We start from the raw sequence: 26,592 nt of genomic DNA, 5'->3' as shown, positions 1-26,592 counted from the left end.
CAATTCAGTCACCAGGAAATCTGCAGGTAAACAAAGACCTACAGCTGAAAAGCAAAATTTATTTTATGCTGTGACTTCATGCATTTCACAGACTGTTACAATTTAACCAGATGCTCCATCAGTGGTACTGATGAGAAAGGTGCTCAGTCTTACTGTGAAAAATTCAAGACATTCACTAAATCCATCACTTTCACATTTTCTGATTGCTGCTACTTCCTCCATTGTTAGAAATGTCTGGGGGTTTTTTTCTCATTTGAATATATTCTATTTAACTGGTTCTTTCTTGGAGAGGTTTAAAGGTCTTTTCATATTCAAAGCTTAAACTGAAATTACTGTAATCAGATTGGAATTTTTCAATTTTCTCAGTCATTTTCCAAGATATCACTTCCATTCTCAAGACAGTTTAGTATGTGAGATTTTTATATCCTCTCCTTTACATATTTAGAAATGTACAGGTATAATATCTGTGAATATGAGCCAACAGTTTTTCTTGTGCTGAAACACTTCATAGCACTGTAGGGCATCCATTAAGACTAGAGGGTACTGGAAAACATCTGAGCCAGGATTTGTCCTGGACAGTGGTGTTAGCACATGAAAGCACAGTGATCATCCCCTGCTGATCTCCAAAGTGCCATGGGATCAACAACCATTCAGGGCAGAATGGGAATTATACTTGGAGAGACATCAGATAATGATAAAGGCTGCCTTGAAAATAACATACTTGGAAACAGCTAACTAGCAAATACTAATCAGCTTACACACATGCTTGCCCACGTTTCTGGTATTTTTTTTTTTTTCCTACAAGCTTCATGGGCTATTATTTCAGTGCAAATAATTTGGTAAGGCTGGCTTTTTCTGCTATATTTTTCTGCTATAATCAGTTTTCATCTCATTGATTTATGCTGGTCACAGCCCACGATGACATGGATAGAGTTCAAGACAGGATTTCAAGAGCATCTTATAAAACTACTAAGATCTAAATTTGGATACTGAAAATGTTTTTAAACATAGTAGAAAGAAAAAATTTGAACGTGAAAATTAAGCTGTTTAAAACATAATTATCTCTTTTCATTTGAAAGTTGGACATAAAATATTTGTCTGTTTTACTGAAAGGAGATCTGTGAAGAACAAGAAAAAATAATTCTCCAAGTTTTGATATTTTATGATTGTTTTTTATTTGTTTGCTTTTGCAAAATAGGAGCAATATTTTAAGCTGGTTTTGAACTCTACTCGACACACATTGGTCAAGTGCTCCAGCTTGAGTTCAGCATGTAATCATCAAAAAGATATCAGTTTTCAGTATTTCAAGCTAAACTTCTTTGGACACCATGATAGAATATTCTGATAATTTGTCAGATTTCACAGATTAATAATTTTGTCCCTGGACATGCAAGTTGGTATCAGTGCTGTCTACATTTGAACACTACCTCAAACAAGACTGCCTGTGCTGTTAAATAGCATTGCAGGGACAAATCAAAATATCATTTATCAATGGCAGTACCTGGAAACATCAAAATCAAGATTATAATTTTAAAAATTCACACAGTAGCTGTCATTACCATGAAACTGAAGGGACACAATGTTGCCTCATAATTTCCACTATGTGTCATAACATCAATGTATTTAAGAAATAATCATTTTTTTTCCTATCTAAAAAAAGCAATTAAAAGTTATTCTTGTAAATTACTAGTAATATATAAAGAACAAACTCTTGTCCTACTTTTCAGGATTTCACTTTAGTTTGCATTGGTTCGTCACTGGGGCTTCATTGTTTTGATCTTGCACACTTGAGCATCCTTCACAGTTTGTTGATAGTTTTTTGTTATAAAGGATTTTACTAGTCTCAGCAGAAGACTGGGATACCTGCAAAATTCAAACATGAGCTAATTACAGAGCTGACTTTTTACCATTAAGCAGGTAATTTATTTCTTGCTAGTCATTGCTACAATTAAGGAATTATTTATAAAACAAATTTGTAAGTATTTTTTAAAATAGATGCTCAATCTACATTAAAGAAGTTGAGAAATCAAGAAAAAATGTTGACAACCAGGAGATAGAGGAGTTGTTTTATTTCACCCCTTTTCAGTCTTTCTCTGGAGGCCAAACTAAAGGTGCTGATAACAAATAATGCTTTAAAAGCATCATATCACCTTACTATCCTTCTGATGATGGCAGATGGCCAGAGACACAAGATGGAGGAGCTGGACAGAGTGAAATTCAAATTCATGCTTTGGAAGCATCTCACAGATGTGAAAGTTGGAAATGCTGTGATCAAATCTGCCTTGGGGTAAAAGCGCCAAACCCAAACCCCTACCTTCTTCATAAAGTCTTTGCAGAGTGGATCCTTTCCTTTCGTCTTGCTTTGTAATCCAGGAATTTTCTGCTGCCTCCTGAATTCTACCATTTCTACCTAGTTTTTCCAAGTCCCTCAAAAGAAAAGGGAAAAAAAATTAAAATCTTTCTCTTCATATTTCTGAAGCTTCCCTTTAATATATTCTCCCTAATGCATGCAAGCATCTTTCTCTCAACAGTGAAGCTTGAACATGAGCTGAAACCCCATTCCTTGCACTCTCGTTCCTTTGCCCCATTTCCCAGCTACCAATTACCTTTTTGGGCAGAAGATTTTAGTGAAAATATTGCAGTAACTACTGCTACATGCTGATAATATTTAAGACCCTAATGGTCCCTTTGATTTCTGTACACCACACCCACCAACAATGCTGTGATAACATTGTAATTATCAAGGTATAGTTAGTAAATTCTGTTTTCTCTTTCTTGCCATAGTGTTTTTTATTAATATTTATTTTGGCCTTTGAGCAAGAATATGTCTACACCAAGAATTCCTCTCCTGTTTTCTGCCTTTCTTTGAATAAAGCCCTTATTCAGTGTATTACAATATAACACCTTTGTACCCTGTTCTTAAACCAGTATAATCACACAGAGCCAGTAAAAAAAGGGGTCCAGTACCCACACAGGACTGGAAAGATGCATGGCAAGCCAGACTGTGCAACCACATGTGCATTAGTGCTGGAAGAGGAGAGAATTCACAAAGAGAGGAACTGCAATAACATAAGAGGGAATTAGCCAGGCTGCCAGGACTGCACACACCAATGCACAGATGGATTGGACAATACCATGATGGATTTTCTTTGATCCCAAGGGAGCTGGCTGGCTCATTCTGCACTAGGCAGGGCTCTTGCACTTCCATCCACAGGGTGGTTCTCCCCACAGTGAGCTGTAGCAGACAATCTCACTGCCTGAGATTCACCAGCTTTCCCTCAGCTGCTGCTCTATCTCCTCTATCTCTTGCAAGTTACAGCAGCTGGACTTCCAGCATCTGCTTTAGAACAATTCTTCCTCACTCAACACACGTTACCAGGGGAAAACAGGGAAACCCTCCCCTGCAGCAGGCAGTAAATGAAGCAAAAGCCTCTGCCTACTTTTTAAATGAGACCAACACCTGCCAATTACTCTAATATGAGCTGTGGTTTTGACAAACCCTCCTTGGAAGCAAAGAACAGAAAGCCTGAGGTGAAGAAGGAAGTGACAACAAAGCTCCTGCAGTAGGTGAGCATGGAGTAAGTAAAAGACTGGGGTGTTGTTTGAATTTTGGGTTGTTTGGGTTTCTTTTTTTTTCTTTTTGGTTGAGTTGTTTTGTTCTGTTAAATATATATATATATATATATATATCCTCCCCCCAAAGACTCCACCCTTGCCTATGTTTTTGGAGACAATTTCTTTTTTTCCTTCTTTCGATGGAGCTGAGCCATCTTTGGCAAGAGAGGAATTTGCCATCAGCGCTGGGACCCTGGGGCTCGGGTGGGAGTGGCTGCCAACGCCAATGTATTCCCAGGCAGATTCCCCCCACTTCCCATGGGACAATGCTGGTGAAGCTGGGCTGGAACAGCGAACTCTGCCCTACAGAGTTTCCCCTCTTTTTTGGGTGCCAGCCTCCCTCCTCCCACTGTCATTCTGCTCTGCCAAGCTCTCAGCCTCCACCTGCCGGTGGAGCTGGTGCAGCAGCTCCTAAGTAGTAAAATAAATGTGTGATTAGGGTTGCAGCAGTGTGTGATAGGGAGACTCAGCAGAGTAAATAACTAACAAGTTGTGCTTTCCTTCCTTTGTGAGTGTTTCAAACCAAACTCCAGGTTTTGGAGGTTATTATTATTATTATTCACAGGGATAGATACAAAGCATGATTTACCTCCAGCTTGCTTCCCTGTGTTCTTCATTCTTGTTCTAGCAGCCATGCCCCTATTGATGCTCCTTTAATCTCATTCCTCTGCCCTCTTTCTGTCTTGATTTTCCAGTTGTGCCCTGTTCATGTCCTGGCTGGAAGGAAAGTTGTGTGTTCCTAGGTGAGTAGGTTGATGTCAAAAAGCACAATTAGATTGTTTAGACCAGATACAAATCATAACATGATGATGCTCAAGGTAATTTACAGCCTAGGACCAGACCATTCCTTTCTGCTGTTGCTCTCAAGGCAGGGTGCCCATAATAAATTTAAAAATTTGGGTTACTTGCCACAAGAGTATTACTCACTGACAATGCACAGAGCTGAGTGGTAATGTAATCATGGTACCTGCCAGCAAGGCTTGATATTTTCCAAAAACTGTATCCCCCTAGTTGAAGCTGCTTCCCTGAGAGTGCACAATGGAAAGGGGAGAAAAAAGAGGCAACTGATAATCTCCTGCTTTTGGCACATCTGCAAGGGCATCCCTTGTATTTTGTTTAGTGAGCAGCACCTGTTTCTGGCTCACCAGCTGCAAGTACTGAGAAACTGGCTTTGCTTATACCAGCTGGGAGTTTTTAATTGCTTCTCTCTGTCCTTCTCTACTTGTTGCCTCCCCTGTTCTGAACATCTGTATACCCAGAAGCTATGGAAGGAAGGAGTGAACAGGGTAGAACAGTATGTGGCATAACATCTGTCAAATGTGCTTCCTTCAGAGCCATAATGTAATGTGAAATTAGCAATTTAATTACATTTTAATATACCGTTTACTGAGATGAAGTTGTTCTGAAGCATGCTTTTGTACAGGGTGAAAAACAAGTGTCTATTTTCAGCCAACAGCTAAGCAGAGAGAGACTTTTGTAGATCACCAGTAAATATTTCTATATATGTAATATTTTAATTAAAGAATTTTGAACTTTTTAAAAATAATTTTGTTAAATAATTTGGAGTTTTTGCTCTGGTTTTGCAGCAGTGTGCAAATTATTTCTTTCACTATCTGAAGTTAAACAAAGAAAACAAGAAGGCAAATTCTTTTCTGTGTGTAATTACAGGCCTTTAGCTTAATTATTGAGGATTTGTTCCAAATTTTTCTGTTGGACTTGGATCTTCCTTAGCATTTTTAAGAATGAGAAGTTTCTTTCACTCTTGTGGATTCTTAGTGAGTGGTGGCTTTACCAGGCTTTTGGGGATGATGATGAAACATGGGACATGCTTGGCTTCAATAAATATTTTGCCAACAAGGAGATATATTTAAAGTAGAGGTTGGTATTTTTTTTTATTCTCTGTAAATTTATCCTTTCTTTTTCTCTTCAATTCAACATATCAAGAATGATTAATTCTTATCCAAGAATACATTCAACAAGTGAAATAGAGGATGGGGGAACTACCTAATGCTAAGCTACAGCTGGGGAAGAATGGACTAGTTTTCCAGCTTGAAGCTTGCTTTCTGTAAAGCAAAGCTGAAAAAAATAAAAAAGCTCAAACCAGAGCCTACACAAGGGTGCTGCCTAAAGAAAGTTGTTACCAATCCATATTGAGTTAGGTCCACCTACTTCAACCCCATAATAAACTAAGCAAAACTTTTTCAGCTAAATCTCTTCAAGTGGCTGTTGAGGCAGTTGCAGACTTTGTGGTATTTCTGATTTTATTGGAAGTTGATTAAGTCTTCATTTATGGTTGACAAATTTGAAGAAAGAAATGGTAGAGCAGTCATGTGCAGTAACAGCTGCCAAAGAGAATAAATTTTGGATAAGGTTTGCAGATTATCAAAGTTGTTTAATGCCAGTGTGTCCACACAAAATTTGCTGACAGTTTCTGCTGTTTGGGCCTCTGTGAGGTTTGGTCTCATTTTGCAGAAATGTTTAGGCTGGATTATTAGGGTCCTATGACCTCTTATGTGGAGGTACCAGACTTAATAACTTCTGGTTATACCTTTAAAATACTTTTCCTGGACAGCCTGTTTCAATGCTTTAGAACTCTTTCTCTGAATAAATTTTTTCTAATATCCTGTCTAAACCTCCATTGGCACAACTTTCAGTCATTTGCCTTTGTCACTTGTTATTTGGGAAAAGAGACTTGACTCCCACTTCGCTACAACCTCCTTTCAGGTAGCTGTAAAGAGCAATAAGGTCTCCCTTGTAAAAAGTTAGGAGGATTGATTGAATGCCTCTTTTACCTCTGACACCACGCTGATCACTGTGCCTGATCTGTTGCTTTCTATGAGCTTAATTTATTTTCAAGATTGCATTGCTACATTGCAGAGCCATTTGCTGCCATTCTCTTCAGATTGTCAAATTTCTGTCTCTTTCCTGAATACATTTGTTTGTACTTGGACAAATTAAAATTGTGTAGCTTGAATTGACCCACCTGTTTTTGGTTTTGTTTTTTTTCCCAAGAACCCTGGACTCGAATAGTTTTCCTTATGCTCCATTTGCTTTAAGTTTTTGTTGTTCCTTTATATACCCTCATTTAGGAAATTAAACTCTAATAAAAACTATGTCATTATTTCCCCCCACTCCTTTTTTTTAATCCTTCCCTGACTGGGAGTGCCACAGAACTAAAATTGTCTCTTCCTTTGTACAAGCCCTCACAGAAGCAGCTTCCCTGTAAAATCTTGAAGGAACAGACTTCCTGAATAGGAGGATGCTGTAATTGATAATGCTGTCTGTCATTCTCTAGATGTGCATGGAGCACAGCAATATCAACTTAGAACATAATTATAAAGAAAGCATAAGCACCAATTTTTATAGTTTAGTAGGGTTTTTTCTACATCTGATTGCCTGCACCAGTGGTTTCTTATCTGTCCTCAAGATCATTGTTAATAAGGCACTGTGAGCTCAGTTATGATTTAAGTCCATATTGAGTCTTGTAAACAAAGTTACATAATAGTTGTCTGTATTTTTCTGATGTTTTGTATTTACCTGATTCATTAAGCAGATGTTGAACAATCACTTAGTAATACTAGCTGCCAAATTATTGTTTTTCTTTTAATGGTTTCATGTTTCTAAGCAATGAGATCTGTTTATTGAGTGGAAGTTTTTGGCTATGTCTCTATCATAATTTCCAGAAATAGCATTCTAGGGAATTTGAAAAAGTTTACATATGTATGTATCATATGTATATTTTATACTCTTTCTTTCACTATCAATTTTAAAGTTTACTGATGTTTAGTAACTAAACATACATGCAGTCTTCCTCCATGGATTGATAATATGGAAAAACAGTCAGTTGGAGCTCTAAGCATAGTTATTTTATAGTGCACAATGCTGCTACTTAACAACTTACAATATGGAACTGTAAGCAGTATGCTACCTGAGATGGAATTTGTCCTTGACCCAGTCTTAATCCACAAGCAGGATCACCACAGGGATCAGCAAATAGAGAGCATTTAATACCATGAGAAAATAAAGCGCTGAGATGGGGCTGAAGACATAGGTAAAAGCAGATTTCATAATTTGAGCTTTTTTTTTCTTTTCTTTTTTTTTTTTTTTTATATGAGACAAGCAGGGTTGGAGAGCACTCTTCTTGTCCCCATCTTGGAAAGAAGAATGCCTGAGTGACTCAAAGGGCCTTTCAGGGACTTCTTATTTCCAAGGTCCTTTTAGAGACCTTCCCCCTGCAACTTTAGCTGAATGTATTAGTGATCTGAAAGAACTCATTGTGCCACTGTAATGCCCTGCAACTTTTAAGAGATACAAGACTGGCAAATAGATTTTTTTCCTTCCCGAGGTCTAAGATAGAAGTGATTTTATGAAATTTTTTATGTGTCATTTCAGTATTTATCTTCACTACAGTCACTCAGAAAGCTTGTCAAAGAGAGAAGGAGCTAAATGAATGCCAGTGTTTGCTTTTAGAATTCAGACATTTGTAAAAAGCTAGGAAAAAAAAAAAAAACTTTAAAAAGTTTTTGCTGGCTAAGAATTTGCCTGTATACAGCAGAGAGTAAACAGCAGCTTTCTGTGCTCAGGTGCAGCAAAAAAATTGGCTAGCTGAAGAGGAAGAAATATTGCTTGGCTGAACCTGCAGAGACAAAAATCAACTCCCTTCTGCTTTGGTGTTACTTATTTACTTTTCCTTTTTTTGTTAGAAAAAATTAATTCAGTGGAAGACAATAAGTAATCATGGTTGTTAACTCTGTGTGAAGTCACTAACAAAATTGGTGAGAAACAGAATGTGAGGTCTTTGCTTCCAGGCAGAGTTTTGCTATCAGATGAATGTGAATGTGTGGGCCTTTTAACTTTTTTTTTTTTTTGAGGTTGGAGGGGGGTGGCAGGAGCAGTGCAGTGTGTTTCAGTTTGCATTTTTAACTCATGCCAGCAGCTACATGAACCTACCTTCAGTAGTGAGCACATGGTGAGAAAGATGTAAATAGTCAAAGGAAAGTTTAGTCATAATTTGGATAAAAGCCAGTGAAAATCAATACTTGTGTTTTTTCAAGTCTTTGCACCACAAGCATCACAAACTGTTAAGCAGTCATACAGATTGAGTATTACAGACAAATTGATATGAATAAAAGTAGCCTAATGTGACAACATTACAAAACAACTACTACAAAAATAACTGAATATAACTGACTATTACAAAATAACTGACTAGAGTCATAAGTGGAAAGAGGTGAAAAAATAAAAAACTCTCTCCAACCCTGGTTATCCCTGCAACTGGATTATATGACTCTGATAGTTTTAGCTGCTTCAGCCTTCCATCTCACTGACTCCCAGTGATTTCTCTAGAATACAGCATTAAATTCAGCAATTGCTGTATTCAAGTAGCACAGAGTACCAGATAAATAAGGCTCCCCTAAGTAATTGCTCAAGACCTTCTGATTTGTAAAATGTATTATACCAGAGTTAAGATCTGAAAGAAGGGGATGGGTGGTAAACACTACAAACAAACACATCTTCAGCACAGGTATGCCTACCTTTCTAGGCAGTGAAATCAGAAAAAGTAAGTGACAGAAGAAATGGAGAACAAGCTAGTCCTTTCACCTCATCTGGAAGGCTGGAAAAGCTGTGTGGGACAAACAAAACCATTTGTAGCATATCCTGTTATTATTTATAGCATCTCTTCTAAAGCAATAAAATAGAGCAGTGACAGACCTCATAGCAATTTTCTCAGAATTAACCAGATAGGGAATATAGAGGAGGTAGGCACAATGTTGTGCTAGTATTTCAACAATAAGGACTTTGTACTCTGCATGGAATTTATGTAAAACATGCAGAGCTGTTCCAGTTTACTGGCTGTTGCTGGCAGGGATCCCAGTGTGTCCATGCTGGAGAGACAGGGAAGAGAGAGCAAGAACAGGAGTGAGCTCCTGATGGCTTTCACCCACACACCTTTTAGAGAATCAGGACTGCTCAGCACATCCAGGAGCAAGAAGGATTTTGGAACAAAAATAACTGACAAGAGGGTTTGTTTTCCACGTTGTTAAAAGGGGTTGGCCTTTTTTATTACTCCTGATGATCATTTTATTGTGGCTTACTGGCTTACAGAGAGAACTACTATCTGATATATTCTTAGATTTCTGTAAGAGGTTGCTGAATTATAGAAGCTGCTGTTAGATTTATAAATTATGTTGGTTTTTTTCATTTAACAGCTAAGGAAACTGGTCAAGCCCTAGGGCCCAGCAGTGGGCTCATCACATCCAAGTGCTGTCAGTGAGAGCTCTGCTTTTGGAAAGAATTAAACCCTCACAGAGAAATGTGAATAGGCATATTTAAATTGTGGTGGGTTTTTTTAGTAAGTGTGGTCATTCTTGTAGTCCTTCAGTAAGAGAAGTGCTCCTAAAATGCCTTGAAGTAAATCAGATAGTGCCCCACCCATAGATATTTAGATCTTTTTAATACCACCAATATGCTTCAGTTCAAGTTCACAGTTTTTCTGAGGTACTCTACGTAAGTTTCTGTGTAAATAGTGATGTGCCTGCTATGACCAGCTGGCTGTGATGCAAGAACCTGTGGGGAGAAAGTGGAAGACAGCAGAGCTGTTGTATGAGCTTGGAAAGCTGATCTCTTGACACAGCTTGACACTCGGGAATCAAGGGGTTTCTTAGCTGTTCAGTTCTGTCTGGTTCTTTCACTCCACTACAGATCCCAAGGGCTGATCCTCAGCTACTTGGTGTAGACTGAAGATTTTAATTTAGTAGTTTTGGTTTAACTATGTACTGCAAGCTCTTTAAATGTAATGCTGCCTAACAGTGGCTGGGAAGGCAGAGCTCTGCCTGTTATTAGAGCACTATGAAGATAAGGCCTTTGGAGGGGGTGACCAGAGCCATCAGTCATTCTTTGTTGTCACAGGTTTATGGCTTCAAGCACTTGCCTCATCATTTTCCCAGCTCTGTCCTATGGGACCAGAGCTCACTGGGGCCTTGGGGGAACTGCATCCAGGCTGTGGCTGTGAAACACGACTACACTGCCATCCCAAAAAGATTGGAGATCCTAGTAGCAAATCCTTTGCTTCATATTAATGCAGCCTGCTTTTTTGATAGTGGCACCTGCATCTTGCTTCAAACAGCCACTGCATTGAGTCAGAGAGACTTTGCTGCCTTCTCATTAACTTCTGCCCCACCCACTGGGCAGGAAGGATGAACTTTCATACTGCCCTTTGGGATCTCACCAACAGCAAAGGGAAACATCAACACGGTAGAAAATCCCATAACTAACACTGATCAACTTTGCTGTATTTTTTTGTTGCTTTGTTGTTGTTCTTGGGGGATTTGCTGTTTGTGTGAGGAGCTCTTTTGTTGTTTGCTGGGGATTTGTTCGTTTGTTTTGGTGGTGGTGAGTTTGGAGTTTTTTTGGATATTTTTATTTCTCTTGTTGTCTCAGCCACAACCAAACAAGAATCTAGATGTTGCTTGGAAAAATCATCAATGGACTCCAAATTCTGATTCTTTTAATACTGTTTTCCCGATCAGAATAATCTGATCGGGAAAACAATATCTGCAGTTTTTTTTTCTTGTGGCTCATCCTCTGAAATGCATAAGGCAAGATTAAGCTCTGCTCTGGGCAGTTTGATATTCCTCAGACTAAGGAGCTAAGTGAACTCTTGTGTACTAAAAAAGCAGATAAAAAGCCCTCAGAAAATGCTGTATTTTCATTTTTGGAGAAAAAACTCCAAGTCTTTCATTAGTCAAGATAGAACTTTTCAGTTCTCTGTGTTTAGAAGTGACTCTGTGTTTACAAATGTGTCTTGAGTTGTTATAGAAAGTAAATGTTCTCGTTACTTTCAATCTGTTCCTTGGTACAACCAACATCATCTTTGTTCTTGTGCTGTTTTGAAATCTAAAGAAGTGTGGAAAAGTAGGGATATTGCACGGATGAGATATTTCAATTTTTTTTCTCTCTTCTCAGTTATGGAATGAATGTCATCTCTAAATTAGCTCAGTGTACTCCACAAACTGGCACATTTGTCCCCACTGGAGGCAGTTTATCATTTACTTTTGCTGGACTGTTTGCACAATTCCAGTCACCATTATGTGTAGACCACTTAGGTCATTCACAAAGAAAACAAGTGTGTTTCCCAAGCCATTTCTTCTTCTAAAGTGACTCTATTTCAGCAAGCAGAGAAAATCACTTCCACTCATAAAATTTGCCTCACCAGAAAAAAATAAATATTTGAAAAACAAAAAGATTCCTTCTTAAAGTCCAGGTTGACTTCATAGAGTCAGCAGCTAGAAAAACTGGCTTGTTAAATTTACAAATGGCATTAAAGTTTGGAGTCCTTTAAGGAAATAGTCATAAAGGTGTTTATGTTTCTAGTAACCTCTAGTTGCTAGGAGTTTTTATTAATAATTCAGATAGAAACACCTTCTTGAATTCACTAGATGGTATCTAAACCAAAGAACAATACAGCTCCTTGAACCCCCTGACAATATTAGTTTCCAGGATGGATTTTATTTGACGTATTTTTTGTAGTTTATAAGCTCCCAGAAAAGGTTAGATTCTTTCTCTTAAGTTGTTCTGAACTTAAGTGAGATAACAGTTTTAGCTCATTTGTAAAATGTCAAAACATTCCTTTCAGTGAACACCAAGAGTTCTGTGAATGTATTGAGTAATAGGCACCTCTAACACTTTTTAAAATCCATTAACATTTTGCCTTCTTTCCACATTCTCACAAGCCCCCCTGTAATTAGCAGCAGCTGGAAAAAGACCAGACCTTGCAAAACTGCAGAATCACCAGAACTTCTGGGTTCAGATTTCTTTCTTTTCCTTTCTCATTAGAATTTATGTGGCCAACTATGTACCTGTTTCACAAAATGGAAAACTGTGAAGTTTACCGGGAAAATCAATGGTAAGAAAAGGCATTCACTGAGGCTCTTTCCAGGATTTTAGGTGTTGTGTTTAAGAAAATGTAAGCAGATAATCTCACATTTTCTCTGCTACCATCACCCCAACTCAATGAGGATCTAATAGTTTGATAGTAGCTAACACAGGTTTGGTTCTATTGCTATTTCAAAACCTAATGTAGTATCTACTAATGAAGAAGCAGTCAGATGTGTTCTAGCACATGTATTTTACTTCAAGTGAGCATTCCAATTGCAAATACTTTGAGCAACTAAAAAGTACAGAGATATTCTTAGAGTCTCCTAGGAAGAGAACCAAGTTTCAGCCTGTTGCTGCACCTTGATTTTGCAGATGGTCCCATGGCTTAAGGAGCACTTTCCAGACACTGTGTGTCACAGGGGCTGCAGTAGATGCCACAATCAAGCCTTTGCCATAACGACCAGCATGACTCCACACCAATTAATTTTATGCTCCTTTCCCACTCATTCCAGGAGCCTTAACAGGAGCATCCTACATCTCCATAGAGGGGGTGCCTCAGGACACTTGTAATTATCTAATCACTTATTCTACTGGGAACATCTGCAGAGATCGGTGCAAATGTCAATAAAGAAATGCAGACACAAAATTCCTGTGTGAAATAATAATAATAATAATAATAACAACCACAATGACCCCAGAAAATGATACTAATGTTATAAAACTCAAAGACTTCTGTACATATTCAGGAGCTCCATCTGCTGGCGCTCTTTGGTTCCTGTTTGCACCTATACTGAGTCCCCATAAAATTTTAATAGCAGTTTAAAGTCTATTGTAAAACTTATAATTGTTGTTTTGTAATGTTACCTCTTTACTTTTGCTTTTAGGAGCTACCTGAACATTTGGCTAATTTTATGCCTGTTTCCAAAACGCTGTGTATCAAATCCTTCAAAACCTAACTTTTTACTGATACTGGCTGATGATCTTGGTATTGGAGATGTGGGTTGCTATGGCAATGATACAATAAGGTATGAAATAAATTATCCCTTCCTGGTGAATTTAATTTAAAAAAAAAAACCAACCAGTGATACTCAGCATTAAAATTCATTATTAATTTATTAGTTTATTTAGATAAACTTCTTCTCAAACTAGGTACAAAATGCATGTTCTACAGTAATTCCTACTGAAGTCATAATTACACAGACATGCTTGAGAAATTTTCTGGTACTTAGAACTGGTACTTAGAACTTAGAAGTCCACTGTACTTGCCAGGCATGAGTACAATACATAAATTTCAATAATTCCAGAGTTGAAATGTAAAGAAATTAAATTAGAATTTAATATCAATTAACAACTCCAGTAGACTTATTATGAAATGACAGATCAGTCAGTCTATGCAATATATTTATCCCTTGTGCAGTTATCAATCTGTATATAGATAGATTGAGTGAATTATGTGTCTTTGTTCTAGCCTGTTATTGTCTTGGATGTTGTGTTGTGAGCAGACTCTTGTTCCCTATGCTGCAGGGAACTTTGGTGTGGACATGCCTGAGATACCTTGTCTTTTCCCCTTCATTTTTTTAGTTATTAGTAAAAACATATACCCCTGGAAAAGTAATTTCTAAAGAGACAAGATATCTCAAAAATACATATAAAGCACAGCACTTTTCTAGCTGAGTTGTAGGTAAACAGATTTTTGTAAATTTGATGGTGACATGCTCAACAAAACTAGAAGGAGCAGTGTGCCATGAATTTCTGTGTAATATGTTTTTATCAGAGATGGGATTTTTCTCTTTAGGACCCCTAACATTGATGGCCTGGCAAAGGATGGAGTGAGACTTACTCAGCACATTGCTGCAGCAGCTGTCTGTACTCCAAGCAGAGCTGCTTTCCTGACTGGCAGATACCCCATCAGATCAGGTTGGGCCTCTCTCCAATGGTTTGCTGCAGTTAGTCTAGTCAGTGTTGATATTAAAAATCCCCTTAAATAAACCATATTAAAGAACAGCTAATCTTGGGATTTGAAGTGTCCATTTCTCAGTGAAATGGACATAACATTAGAGATGACTAATGATTTATTTCTATGGGAAAATCCCCATAAAAAAACACATTATGTGTGCCTAAATGACAACACAGAAATGGACAAAAATCCAAACAGTACAAAGCATCCAGAGGTAGAAAAAGAAATTAGAAAATAGTGTGATGTTGTAGGTTCAGTGGCACTAGGATTATATTAAATGTCATATTTTTAATATTCTGAGAAAAGTTTTCACAGTGAAATGTGTCTGACACAAATAAATAAATAGTTCTCAGCAATTGTGTCTTAAAACAGATTTACTTCAGCCATGTAAATTTATGACAGAAGACTTCAGCCACTGCACACAGCAGTAATGATCATTGTAGCTTCTGATGTTGTTCTGCCTCGCTTAAGGAGAAATGTAATTAATCATGAACTGTATGTTTCAGAAGTGTGCTCCCCTAACCCTGTAAGCCTTTTGTTCTACATAAAGCTTATTTGCTTCTTCTTTTGTTTTCTTTTTTTTTTCTTTATATCATATTTTGATAGAACTTTGACTGTAAGAAGTTGCCTAATATCTAAATGTATCTTCCTGCCATTTGTAAACACCCCAGCATAGCTGAGGCATCTGCATTGAACTAGCATATGATGACATGGAACTTGGAAAATACATAATTTTGGAGATCAAGCAGAATATCTTAAGACGTAGGAAATGGCTTATAAAAAGGCATTAGGCAAAGGCAACTGAGTCCCTTTCGAAGGCACAAGCTGAGAAGACTGGATATCTGAAATCTGGTTTGTTTTGTTTTAAAGACTATTATTCCTCTCTAGGCATGGCATCCAGCACTCAACGGCAGGTTCTCTTCTGGAATGGTGGTTCAGGGGGGCTCCCACCAAATGAAACTACTTTTGCCAGAATACTCTCCCAGCAAGGTTATTCTACAGCACTTGTAGGTATGAGACAAAGAAAGTTGTTGCCTTTTCATTGTTTGCTATTCTAATTAGGTTACTTCTGTAAATTCATTTTTTTGTCAAAATGTCCAGGATCAGTTAAACTAGATTTTCTCGTATGCATGACTTTCAAAATCAGCAGGGTTTTTATAGCACTATCCACAAATCCAATGTGAGGGCAGTGTAGCTGATAAATCCAAAATTAGGTGTATGTAATACATAGATACACGCTGAAAATGGGTGTAAATTCAAAGAAAAGAAATTTGTTTGCCCAGTGCAGATTGCTTTAGGAGGAACTAACATAGATACTCACTGTTGTATTAGAGCAGAAAAATGTCATCTGCCAATTGGCACAAGACACCAACCACAGTGGTCTTGATTATATCAATTTCAGCACAGTGGTGTTAATGATACTGATTTCAGCAAGGTTTTTAAAACTGTCTCTCATAACATCCTTATAGGCAAAAAGGAAGTGTGTACTGGATGCATGGGCAGGGAAGTGAACAGCTCATCCCAGAGGGTTGTAGTCAGTGGCACAGGGTCTAGTTGTCACCAATGGTGTCCCCAAGGGTCAGCACTGAGCCCAGTATTAGCTTACTCATTAATAATGAAGATAATTGGGGGACTGAAGCATCTCTCCTATGAGGAAAGGCAGAGGGAGCTGAGCCTGTTCAGCCTTGAGGAGAGGTGGCTGAGAGGGGCCCTCCTCAATGAGGATTCAGTGTCTGAAGGGGTGGTGCACTACTGCTCCCTGGGTCTGTCCCCATTGCACACCAACTCCTCCCATGGCTGCAACTTAACTAGGCATACATGAAGGCACACTCTAATACTGGATTCATATTGTTTTTTATTTCCAGGGAAGTGGCATATGGGTGTGAACTGCAAAACTCGCCATGATCACTGCCACCATCCATTAAATCATGGTTTTCATTATTTTTATGGCATGCCTTTTACCCTTGTGAATGAGTGTCAAGGCACAGATGACCCTGAGTTGGCCAAGTCTTTGCAAGATACATATTGGTTTTACACTCAGATGATCATCTTTGCAGTATTCACTCTTGTGATTGGAAAGCTTGCCAATTTATTCCCAGTAAAATGGAAAATAATCATCTGTCTGGCCATCTGTGGTCTCCTTCATTTCATCTCCTGGTTCTCCAGCTATGGTTTCACCAAGTACTGGAACTGTATCCTGATGAGAAACCATGACATCACTGAGCAACCAATGGACCTACAAAAAACTACTTCTAACATGCTGAAGGAGGCAATTACATTCATTGAGAGGTAATCAGCAGAGAGGAGTAACTTGTGTGGAACAAGTGATACAAAAAGGTTCTGGCCAAATACTGTCCCTTCTGCCAGTAGAAACAGAAAAATGATCTTAGGGTTGTGAATGGACTGTCATAGAAAGTGTCATATGAAGTTAATGTTTTACAAACAGGAGAGTGATAATGAGTTTTGTTTAGTTTGTGGGGTTTATTTAGTTTTTTTTTTCCCCAAATGTGTCCTTCATTTATTATCAGTAACCTCAATTGTAATTGAAAAAAACTCTTAAGTCTTTAAAAGTATTTGTGTGTTAAATCTGGGCATATCAATATTTCTGTCAGGACTTAGGGGTTTTTTTAAGTAAATTTGAGATAATATAAATTCCTTCTCATACACTTGGAGCATAGGTAATCTCAGGCTCTTAGGATATCCTATCTGTCTTGATGTTGAGGCCATATGGTTTCACTGTGGGTGTCACATCTGCCTTTTCCATGAGGACACCTCATATGTTCAAAGATGCACATCCATGTTTAAGTTTAGGCAAGTGAGTCCTGTTCTCCTTGCTTGCAGGAATGTGTCAATCTCTTGTCTATGACCTCTTCTAATTGCTTATTTAATGTTTGGCACATGTCTAATCTGAAAATGGAAAAAAAAAAGAACCCATTTCTGTCTGTTTTGGTCTTAATGTAGAAAAAACATCTTTGAGGGGTATGTTTTAATCTCTTCTGTCTCCCAAAACCTCAAAGCCAAAAAGATGACAAAATAATTTTTTTTTATATCACAACAATATATTATATATTGAGAGAGTAACTGCAATACCCCTGTTATATTTTGGGTTGAGTGACAGTTTGAAGAGAAATGACTATTGTTTTCTTTTATTTCAGAAACAAGCATAGACCATTTCTTCTCTTTGTTTCCCTTTTACATGTTCACACCCCTCTCATCACCACAGAGAAGTTTCAGGGTAGAAGCAGGCATGGCCTGTATGGAGATAATGTAGAGGAGATGGACTGGATGGTGGGTAAGTGTGGGTCTGAAAGAAAATTCTTCATTCACTTGCACATGGAAAAAACATTAAAGGGCTGATCACCAAGCTCCCTTTCAGCATGTGTAAAAATCAGTGAACTCACCTTGGTTACACAGCTGGTTTCTGAGATTGTCATACCATAACCACACAATACCTATTTTTTATTTTCTTTAGATGAAAGCTTAAACTTTCCTTGCAATTATTTGTTCTTCATCTATTTTTAAATTACATGCTTCTATGCTGAAGTGTTAAATGCAGTCAAATAACCAAATGTGTCCCTGGTCATGTTGGTAATCAAATGTATGATATTTCTCCAGCTCTGGTCTTAGAAGATGCTTTTGAATATTATGTTATATGATAATTGTTTTGTATACTTGCTCAAAAAAAAAAGAAAAAGAAAAAAAAAAAAAGAAAAAAATTATCAGAACCCTCTCTTAGCTAGAAATCCAAGGTAGAAAGTTATGGAGTTTCTCTTAATAAATTGTGTGAAGTCAGTGAACACTCAGGTCAGAATCTAGGCTCTTGAATACCAATGGGGTTAAATTTCAGAGTGGTTTAACTTGGTTTAAATACCTAACCTTTACTTAGTTTTTCCTTTTCAATGAGAGGGACAGAGAGAGAGACAGCTACTGTTTGTATTTTGTCAAAAATGAAGACTCTATTAATAAACTAATTGCCTCCTGTCAAGGCCACAATTTAATCCCTGAACCCTTTTTCCCCCAAAACCATGTCTATAAGATTGTAATTTGAGAGAAACCTGACTGCTTTCAGTGGACAGGCTGAAAACTCCTGAAAGATCCAGCTGAACCAGGAGACTCAGCCATGCTCCTCTTTCCCCTTTTGGCACCAGCCACCTTCAAACACAGGCTCTGTAAGCAGAGCTGGATAGCAGAAGTCAAGATATATATATAAAGAAAGTGTAATTGAAACAGGATAGCAGCTAGTGAGGACAAAACTCTCCAGAATCATAGTGAAGACAATTCTTGATGCAGAATCTACAGAACAAAGCTGACAGACTATTCTGAGTGGCATGAATAAAAGTATCACTCATTTATTTTCCAATTGATTTTATTTCTTATTTTCCTGTTTTTATGGACACCAGGAACAAATGTTATAAACATTCATCAGCTTTTTCTTGGGTGCTTACCGTTTCATAGAATCATGGAATATTCTGATTTGGAAGGGACCAAACAGGATCATCAAAGTCAGCCCAGGAATGACAGTGTGTGCCTGAGAGCATTGTCCAAATGTTCCTTGAACTTTGTTAGGCTGGTCCTGTGCCTGTTTTGCTGTGGAGCTTATTCCAGTGCCCAACCACCCCACTGGGTGGAAAAATTTTTCCTGATATATTACCTGAAGCTCCCTGGCACAGCTTCATGTCATTTCCTCAGATTCTGGCACTAGTCCTCAGAGGGAAGAGATCAGTGTCAGCCCTTATATTATCAGTTGAAAACTGCAATGAGGTCTCCTCTCAGTCTGCTCCTCTCCAGGCTGAACACATCAAGTGACCTCAGCCTTGAGGCTTCTCCTCAAGGCACCTCATCATCCTCATGGCTCTCCCTTGGACCCTCTCTAATGCCTTTATACCTTTCTGAGATTGTGGCACCCAAAACTGCCCCAGCACTCAAGATGAGGCTGCCCCAGCTCAGAGCAGGACAATCCCCTCCCTTGCCTGGCTGGTGATGCTGTCCCTGATGTCCCCAGGACAGGGTTGGCCCTCTAGGGCAGGCAGGGCACACTGGTGACTCACATTCTTTTTGCCATCAACCAGGACCCCAAATCCCTTTCTGCAGTGTTGCTTTCCAGCATCTTCTTCCCCAGGGTGTACACACAACAAGGATTGCCTTCTCTCAGGTGCAGAGTCCAGCACTTTCCCTTGTTAAACTTCACATGGCTGGTGATTGCCCATCTCTCTAATTTCTCAAGGTCTCTTCGTATTGAATGTGGTAGATCATAACAGAGCTCATTCAGGCAAATGAAAGAATCAGTCTTACTGAATGTGAAGACCTAAAAAACTCACTGCAACTGCTGATGTAATTATGATGTTTTGCTTTGTTTATAGGCAGGCTTCTGGATGCTATTGACAAAGAGGATTTGAAGAATACCACATTCATTTATTTTGCATCTGATCATGGAGGATTCTTAGAGGCTCACAGGGGAAATTCTCAGTTGGGTGGATGGAATGGAATATATAAAGGTAAAATTTTAGTAGTTTGTATATGCATAAGACTTCCTCTTTAAAAAAGATCAATAGAAAAAATATATCCAAACAGACTATATTTAATGAACTATATGATGGGATTATAATCTTGAATTGTAGGGATGAAACAAAGGGCATCAGCTATTCATAGGTATGTGGCTGAGTAGAGGGCTAGACCACTTCCCTCAATCTGCTGGCAATGTTATTCCCAATGCACACCAGGATTCCCTTGGCCTTCTTGGCCCCAAGGGCACTGCTGGCTCATGGAGAGCTCATTGTTCACCAGGACACCCAGATCCTTCTCTGGAGCTGCTTTCCAGCAGGTGAGCCCCAGCCTGTAATGGGGCATGGGGTTATTCTTCCCAAAACACAGGACCCTGCATTTGCCTTTGTTGAATTTCAAAAGGTTCCTCTCTACTGATTATCGGTGCCAACACTGGCAGATGTAATGATGTCTACTTTTCTTACTATAGTTCTCCAGTTTCTCACCCATCCTATAAAAGCTTCTTCTGGACTCTATATGACTGGCTTGCAGCACAGTGACAAAAGCTCTGTGGAAATGAAGATCTGTGGTATCTCTTGTATGTGCTTTCTCCAAATTACTAAACCTTGAAATGCCACTGTGACATCTTGGGCAGCTTGGCACTTCTGTATAATGAAATCTGAAGGCTGCATCCATCACATTTCCCTACAGAAGAAGAGCCATGTGCTCATTGACCTTGCTCAGCATCACAATGCACATTGTCTAGTACTAAATTACTTGATGAGCCGCACAAGCCGTGGTTGATACAGCTGGGATCCACCCACACAAGTCCTAAATTAGCCTTTAGTTCTTGATATGAAGATTCCATGTCAGTAATAGATGCAAAAAGGCCCAGAGGCTGACTTGAATGGCTTAGAATCTGATCTAAGGAACTCACTTCCACTAGCTGAATGTAAGTGTATTAGTAACAGGAGAGTCCAGAGAGGAAAGAGAAATGTGATTAGGAAGTTCAGGATGAGAGGACAATGATGAAATCGTGCCTGCTTAGAAAGAAGACAAGAGGAAATACAATATCAATTTATGTATCAATAGTAGACATACCTATTTATGTCCACATACAGCGGAGCAGGGGATATCCCAGTGAGACAAACTAGCAAGATTAAAAAAATACAGTTTAATTAATAAATATCTGTAAAACTCACTCTTGCTATTGGGAACATATTGAAAACAAGCAGATAAATAAGACACACATACAAATAATAAGAACCACTACTGAATGACAGTCTACTGTTTTCCAGGATTTACTAGGTTTTAATTGGAGATGCATGAAATATTATAAAAGTTTTAAAGCATTTTCATATAGAAGTGCAATAAATATCTGGTATCTTCTATTGTTTTCTCTTTTTGACACTTCTACCCCTTCTATAACAGGTGGAAAAGGAATGGGAGGATGGGAAGGAGGAATCCGTGTTCCAGGTATAATTAGATGGCCAGGAGTGCTGCCTGCAGGGACAGTTATTGATGAACCTACAAGCCTTATGGACATTTATCCTACAGTAGTTCAACTGGCTGGAGGGACAGTGCCTCAGGACAGGTACAGAGGTGGCTTCTTAAACCATATTGCTTCTCTTTATTTAGAAAGAAGCTGACTGTGTCATGCACCCACATGATGTCACACATTAAATTCTCTTTGTTTCTAAATCAGGTAATTCTCTGCTTTCTTTCTGCACAGCTTTGCCCATCTTGTCTGCTTATGTGAAAAAGGCAAAGAAGAAAACTTTTGTTTTATCATTTAGCTAACTCAGTTCTCCTATTACTGAAAAGAAACTTGGTTGATTTTGGACACTAGGATAACTGAAAAAGATTTCTCTAAAGGACATGAGAAAGTGTGGATGGCTAAGCCATTTCACCAAAAAGCATAGAAGTACTGCTAGATTGCAACTAAACCCAGTCACAGTTCAGACTGTAACTGAATTGCTAGGCAAATTCAGTAAGTGGCTTCTTTATTTTTTAGTTATTTTTACAAAGCCTGGAGCTCACAGAGCTGCCAGCAATTTCCATTTCAGGTGGCAAAATTAAAACCTGTGAACAATGTCTTCATTGTTGTTATCACTTCCAGGAAAATTACAGTAATGGTGCCTGATATCCCCAGGCAGGATGTGTGAACTAGCTGTAAATTCAATAACTTCTAGTAACTGCTAATTACTTGTCTCCACACATTCACCCAATTAAAATCTCAGGGCTCATTAGCTAAACAGTACCTTGGTTTAGTGATGACACTTGAAATCTTAATGCTGCACACATGGAGTGAGTACTGCTTATGCTTCAGCTGCAGATTTAAAATGGTTAAGCTGTTTGGTGACTCTGGTGCTCCCCATCAGGGTCATGGATGGGCACACCTTGCTGCCCCTGCTGCAGGGGACAGAGCAGCACTCCAGGCATGAGTTCCTGTTCCACTACTGCGGGGTGTTTCTGCATGCAGTGCGCTGGCACCAGAAGGACAGTGAGTATAAACATCCCCTTCCTGTGGGTCAGAAAGGATGTAATACCCTCCAGCTTCCAATAGAATGTAATGAAAAAAAAAATATATATATTTATATATACAAGTACATACACATATATGTGTATGGAATACATTGTCTCAAACTCTCAGTTCTTCTTCATGGCCTCATTGTTAGTTGTCCTGCCTCGCCTGAGATGAAGGAGTTTGCTTGCTGGGAAGTGGAGCTTCAAGATGTCTCACTGTTCTTGGAGATCTCTCTTTGTTTCTCTGTAATGCACACCATTTTTTGGGAACACAGAAAGTTCCTGGGCAGAGAAAGGGATATCTGACTGCCCCAATTCCTGGATGATATTCCTGCTGGAAGAGTCACACCACACTTCTTAGTGAGAGGCTAAATTCATACTCCAATCAAATGAGGCATTTGAAGAATAGCTTTTCAGGTTCTCTTGATGTTCTCCTTACCTAAATTACATTGCTTGTTCTTCTAAGCTACATAAGGTCTACTTATGTAAGGCCTACAACATTCAGATGTCAAGTGGATTTTGTGGCATTTCTTGTTCCATGTGAAAGCCATATGCACATCTAGGTTTCTTATGCATGCCTTTCTACATTTTTTCCCACTGAACTGTTAATGGCAAGTGGCCTGGAAACAATGGCATGTTCTGCATATAAAAGATAAATCAAATATGTGGCTCAGCTTTCAGCCAGGCCAAAAATTTCAATTCTTTGCTCTAACTGCATTTTCTTCTAATTGGGCTGGCCAACAGAGTCTGTTTTAGCTCATTGACTAGTATGTCACCCTCACATTACATGTTTATTATCTGTTAGCATCTGTCTCTTGATCAGCCTGGATATGAAGTCATTGTGTCTTGATGTCACCAGGCAAGACCTATCCTTTAAAGCCTTCACTGAAGCCAGAGAATCCTTTGTTTATATGTTACAGTCATTTCCTCTACCTCTCCACCATAAGTCTTATTAGTGACAGTCCATTTATTTGTGCTCGTTAAACTGATTGATTGTTACGAGATGGGTTTGAGACATGTTTGGATTGAAGCAGCAGGTTTCCTTTCCTTTGGATATATTAAATTAACACACTGCCCCAACATGCACAGGCACCCTTCAGATTCTGTCAGAGCTACTTCTGCAGCAAATTGTATATCCCTATTTGCCTCTTGGAGATGAGTGAAACCCCCACTGCTTTTATCAGCACTGATTTCTTATTTTTTCTTTTATCCTTCTGTAACCCAACTGTAGTTAGCTCACCAACACAGGTTAATTAAAATCAGAAAATCAGCCTCACTATATCCTTCAAAGTGAACTAACAAGGACTTTTCTGTCTCCCACCCTGCAACTCCAGGAATCATTTGCTGCTGTGAAAAGTGAATGTTACAATTTAGCAGAATTAGAACAATTCTCCACAGACACTCTACACTCCCTACTCCAGATTGCCATACAGTGTATAAATTATAAAGAATTCAGCTCAATTATTCATGGAAGAATGACTATTTAGTTCAGTTTTTCTGAACACAGATCACAAGTTCCTAGGTACATCTAGGTAAGTCCATCTGTCCATCTCAAGCAATAAATGGTTATTTTAGCAATATCACAACAGCACTCCAACTAGAGCTAGATACTCAGAAAAAATGCATGTCCCAGGGAGTGCTTGTTTAACTCCGTGTATCAGATATCTATGCTGCCTGACCAACAGACATAAGAAGCAAATCCCATGCTCTGGGCACCTTGATATCACAGAGGATGCTTGCACTTCTGTCACAAGACAAACATTCCTTTACTAACAGGACAGGGATACGCTTGAGGATGCAGAGCACATCCAGCAAGCAACAAAGCAAAGAGACAAACAGACCTAAGGAGTATCTCTCTGCCCTAGTAAGCTGTCAGAAAGTTTAAAGATTTCATCTTATTTCCAGATCCATGAAATTCTGGAAAGGTGGAAAAGGCCCATAAGGATCATTAAGTTCAACTCTTAAGGAAATGACCCATCCAGGGATTAAACCCACAATCTTGGCAATATCACCACCATGCTCTAACCCTTTTTCTTTCAGAAAGCATTCTTCATCCTTTCTTTCACACTTTCAGAAATGGAGATATCTAACATTTATCTTCATTTTCTTACACCAAAACATTTCAGAACCATTGAGACAGCATCCCTCCATAAAAGTGCAGAAGCAGGATGTAGAAACTGTGTGGTAAAAATAAAGAGATACAGAGCCAGCCAGCTAGCTAGCAACTGGATCTTTTAATCTGAGATACTGCCTAAACCTCAATATCTGGTATTTGTTCCCTTTCGCCTTTTAAGAAGTTTTAAAATTTTATTTATTCACAAAATATTGTTCAAGTGTAGTGGTAAGCAAGAGACTGAAGAAAAAAGCTGCAGGCTCCAGACATAAACAACTCTGGACACAAGAGAAGAAAGGGAGAAAAGTTCAGCTGGCTCCATTGAACCATAAAGAAAATTCCATGTAGGGACAATGCAGTTGTCAGCTCAAAGTTGTCAGCACAAAAGTGACTCCAAGTGGTGAATGTGCCCTTTCTTCTTGCCTCTTTTTTCAAACATAGAGTCTAATTGCTGTCTTCTTGCTGGGGACATCCTCACCTCTGAGTTCATTGCAGTGCTTTCTAAATGTGGGGTGAGGAATAGGAGAAAAAGGAGGGGGAAGGGAGAAGTAAAATATCCTGATGAACTGCAATCAGCTGTAGTCCTGGTAACTTACCACTTTTCCACCACAAGTTATAAACCTGTGCTTATCCCATGGTCAATACAAGGGCTTGATGAAGTACAAGCTCTAAAGCTGTGAACTATTTGCCTTTTTCATGTTAACTTAAAACTAGACTCCAGATTTTACTGTTTTAAAGGCCTGCAATTACCACCCTTTTTGGAAGTGTGCTGGAATATGAGCAGAGGAATAAGCTGTAGTCAGTTTCTGCCTAAATGTCCTTCTTCACTCAAATGTACAGAGCCAGAGGAAGAGCCACCTGTAAATACATACACACAGAAACTGGGGACTACATTGTCCATTCCCCCACCTCCCTCCAAGAAGCATGAAAAGTTTTAGAGGGGAACAAGAATGTGGCAGACTCTATCTGTACTGAAAATACTGAACTAAGCATCCATATACTGCACATGCACAGAGCTGAGGTGTACCCATGAGCCACAAAAACCATTTGAATCCCTGCCAGCCTGCACAACACCTTTTCCCTGCATGCAACAACCATGGCATAAGTTTCCCCTTGAGAGCTTAAATATGGACCAGCCTCTCAGGGACCATCCCCCAGCTCCTAATGACATTAAGCTGTTCAAATGTGCTTTTTCTGTGGCAGGTGGCACTGTATGGAAAGCTCATTATGCTACTCCAGTATTTCAGCCAGAAGCCTCTGGGGCCTGTTTCAGAAGAGGAATCTGTCCATGTTTTGGGGATGGTGTAACCCATCACAACCCTCCACTGCTGTTCAACCTCTCACAAGATCCATCTGAGGCAAATCCTCTCTCAGCTGACACTGAGCCCTTGTTTGACACTGTAATGAGGAGAATAAGAAGAGCTGTGGAAGAGCATCACAGGACTCTGACTCCAGTCCCTCAGCAGCTGTCTCCTTACAGTAATATATGGAAGCCATGGCTGCAGCCATGCTGTGGGACATTCCCATTCTGTTGGTGTCATGAAGAAAATAACAAAGCATAGTCTAATACCAAAGGCAAAGTACAGTTAGCTTTAAAGAAATTAATAGTTTTTCACATTCACATAACTGCAGTCATAAAGAGATTGAAGATTAAATTCTACTGGGATAACTAAAAGGGACATTAGTTATTGTTTTTGTTCAACCTTTTCTCTGACCCACAGAAATTAAGTATGTCTGTGGTAAAAAAAAAAAACAGAGGTCATTTGTATAATCTATCCCTCAAGTGAATAATGCATGATTAAATACCAAACAAATGAATGAGCATTTCTTTTCTTACTGACTTACAAATCAAGCAAAAGATGACTGATAAAAAAGCAAATATTTAATACCAGATGTTTGTGTAGGAAATATGCTTGTTGAAAGAACAGGACCAAAACCAAGAGACTGTCCCTATTCAGGCCTTATGTTTTTATTGAAAATTAACTTGTTTCACAAAATTGAAAGGATGATGACAATGAAAAAA

The 26,592-nt window shown here is 38.8% G+C and overlaps 1 protein-coding gene across 10 annotated transcripts; it reads left to right on the top strand.

The window, feature by feature from the left end:
* Positions 1-4: 4 nt before the first annotated feature.
* Positions 5-26,388, top strand: LOC306804548 (arylsulfatase D-like). 10 transcript variants are annotated; one of them, XM_079311295.1, is made up of 12 exons: positions 5-1,713; positions 2,100-3,578; positions 4,311-4,358; positions 13,377-13,517; positions 14,288-14,409; positions 15,338-15,460; positions 16,315-16,738; positions 17,605-17,741; positions 19,810-19,944; positions 21,362-21,524; positions 22,312-22,433; positions 25,773-26,388. In XM_079311295.1, the coding sequence occupies exons 2-12, from the start codon at positions 3,574-3,576 to the stop codon at positions 26,129-26,131; spliced, it is 1,779 nt and encodes a 592-aa protein (XP_079167421.1). In that variant the 5' UTR covers positions 5-1,713; positions 2,100-3,573; the 3' UTR covers positions 26,132-26,388. The 10 variants fall into 10 exon arrangements, with proteins under 10 accessions (XP_079167421.1, XP_079167419.1, XP_079167415.1 ...); XM_079311293.1 differs by lacking the exons at positions 5-1,713; positions 4,311-4,358 and adding an exon at positions 12,451-12,520 and having other exon boundaries at positions 1,726-3,578; XM_079311289.1 differs by lacking the exons at positions 5-1,713; positions 2,100-3,578 and adding an exon at positions 12,451-12,520.
* Positions 26,389-26,592: the final 204 nt, after the last annotated feature.

The sequence above is a fragment of the Erithacus rubecula genome (assembly GCF_903797595.1).
Source record: "Erithacus rubecula genome assembly, chromosome: 1".
NCBI classification, from domain to species: Eukaryota; Metazoa; Chordata; class Aves; order Passeriformes; family Muscicapidae; genus Erithacus; species Erithacus rubecula.
This window is presented reverse-complemented; position numbering and strand designations above follow the sequence as displayed.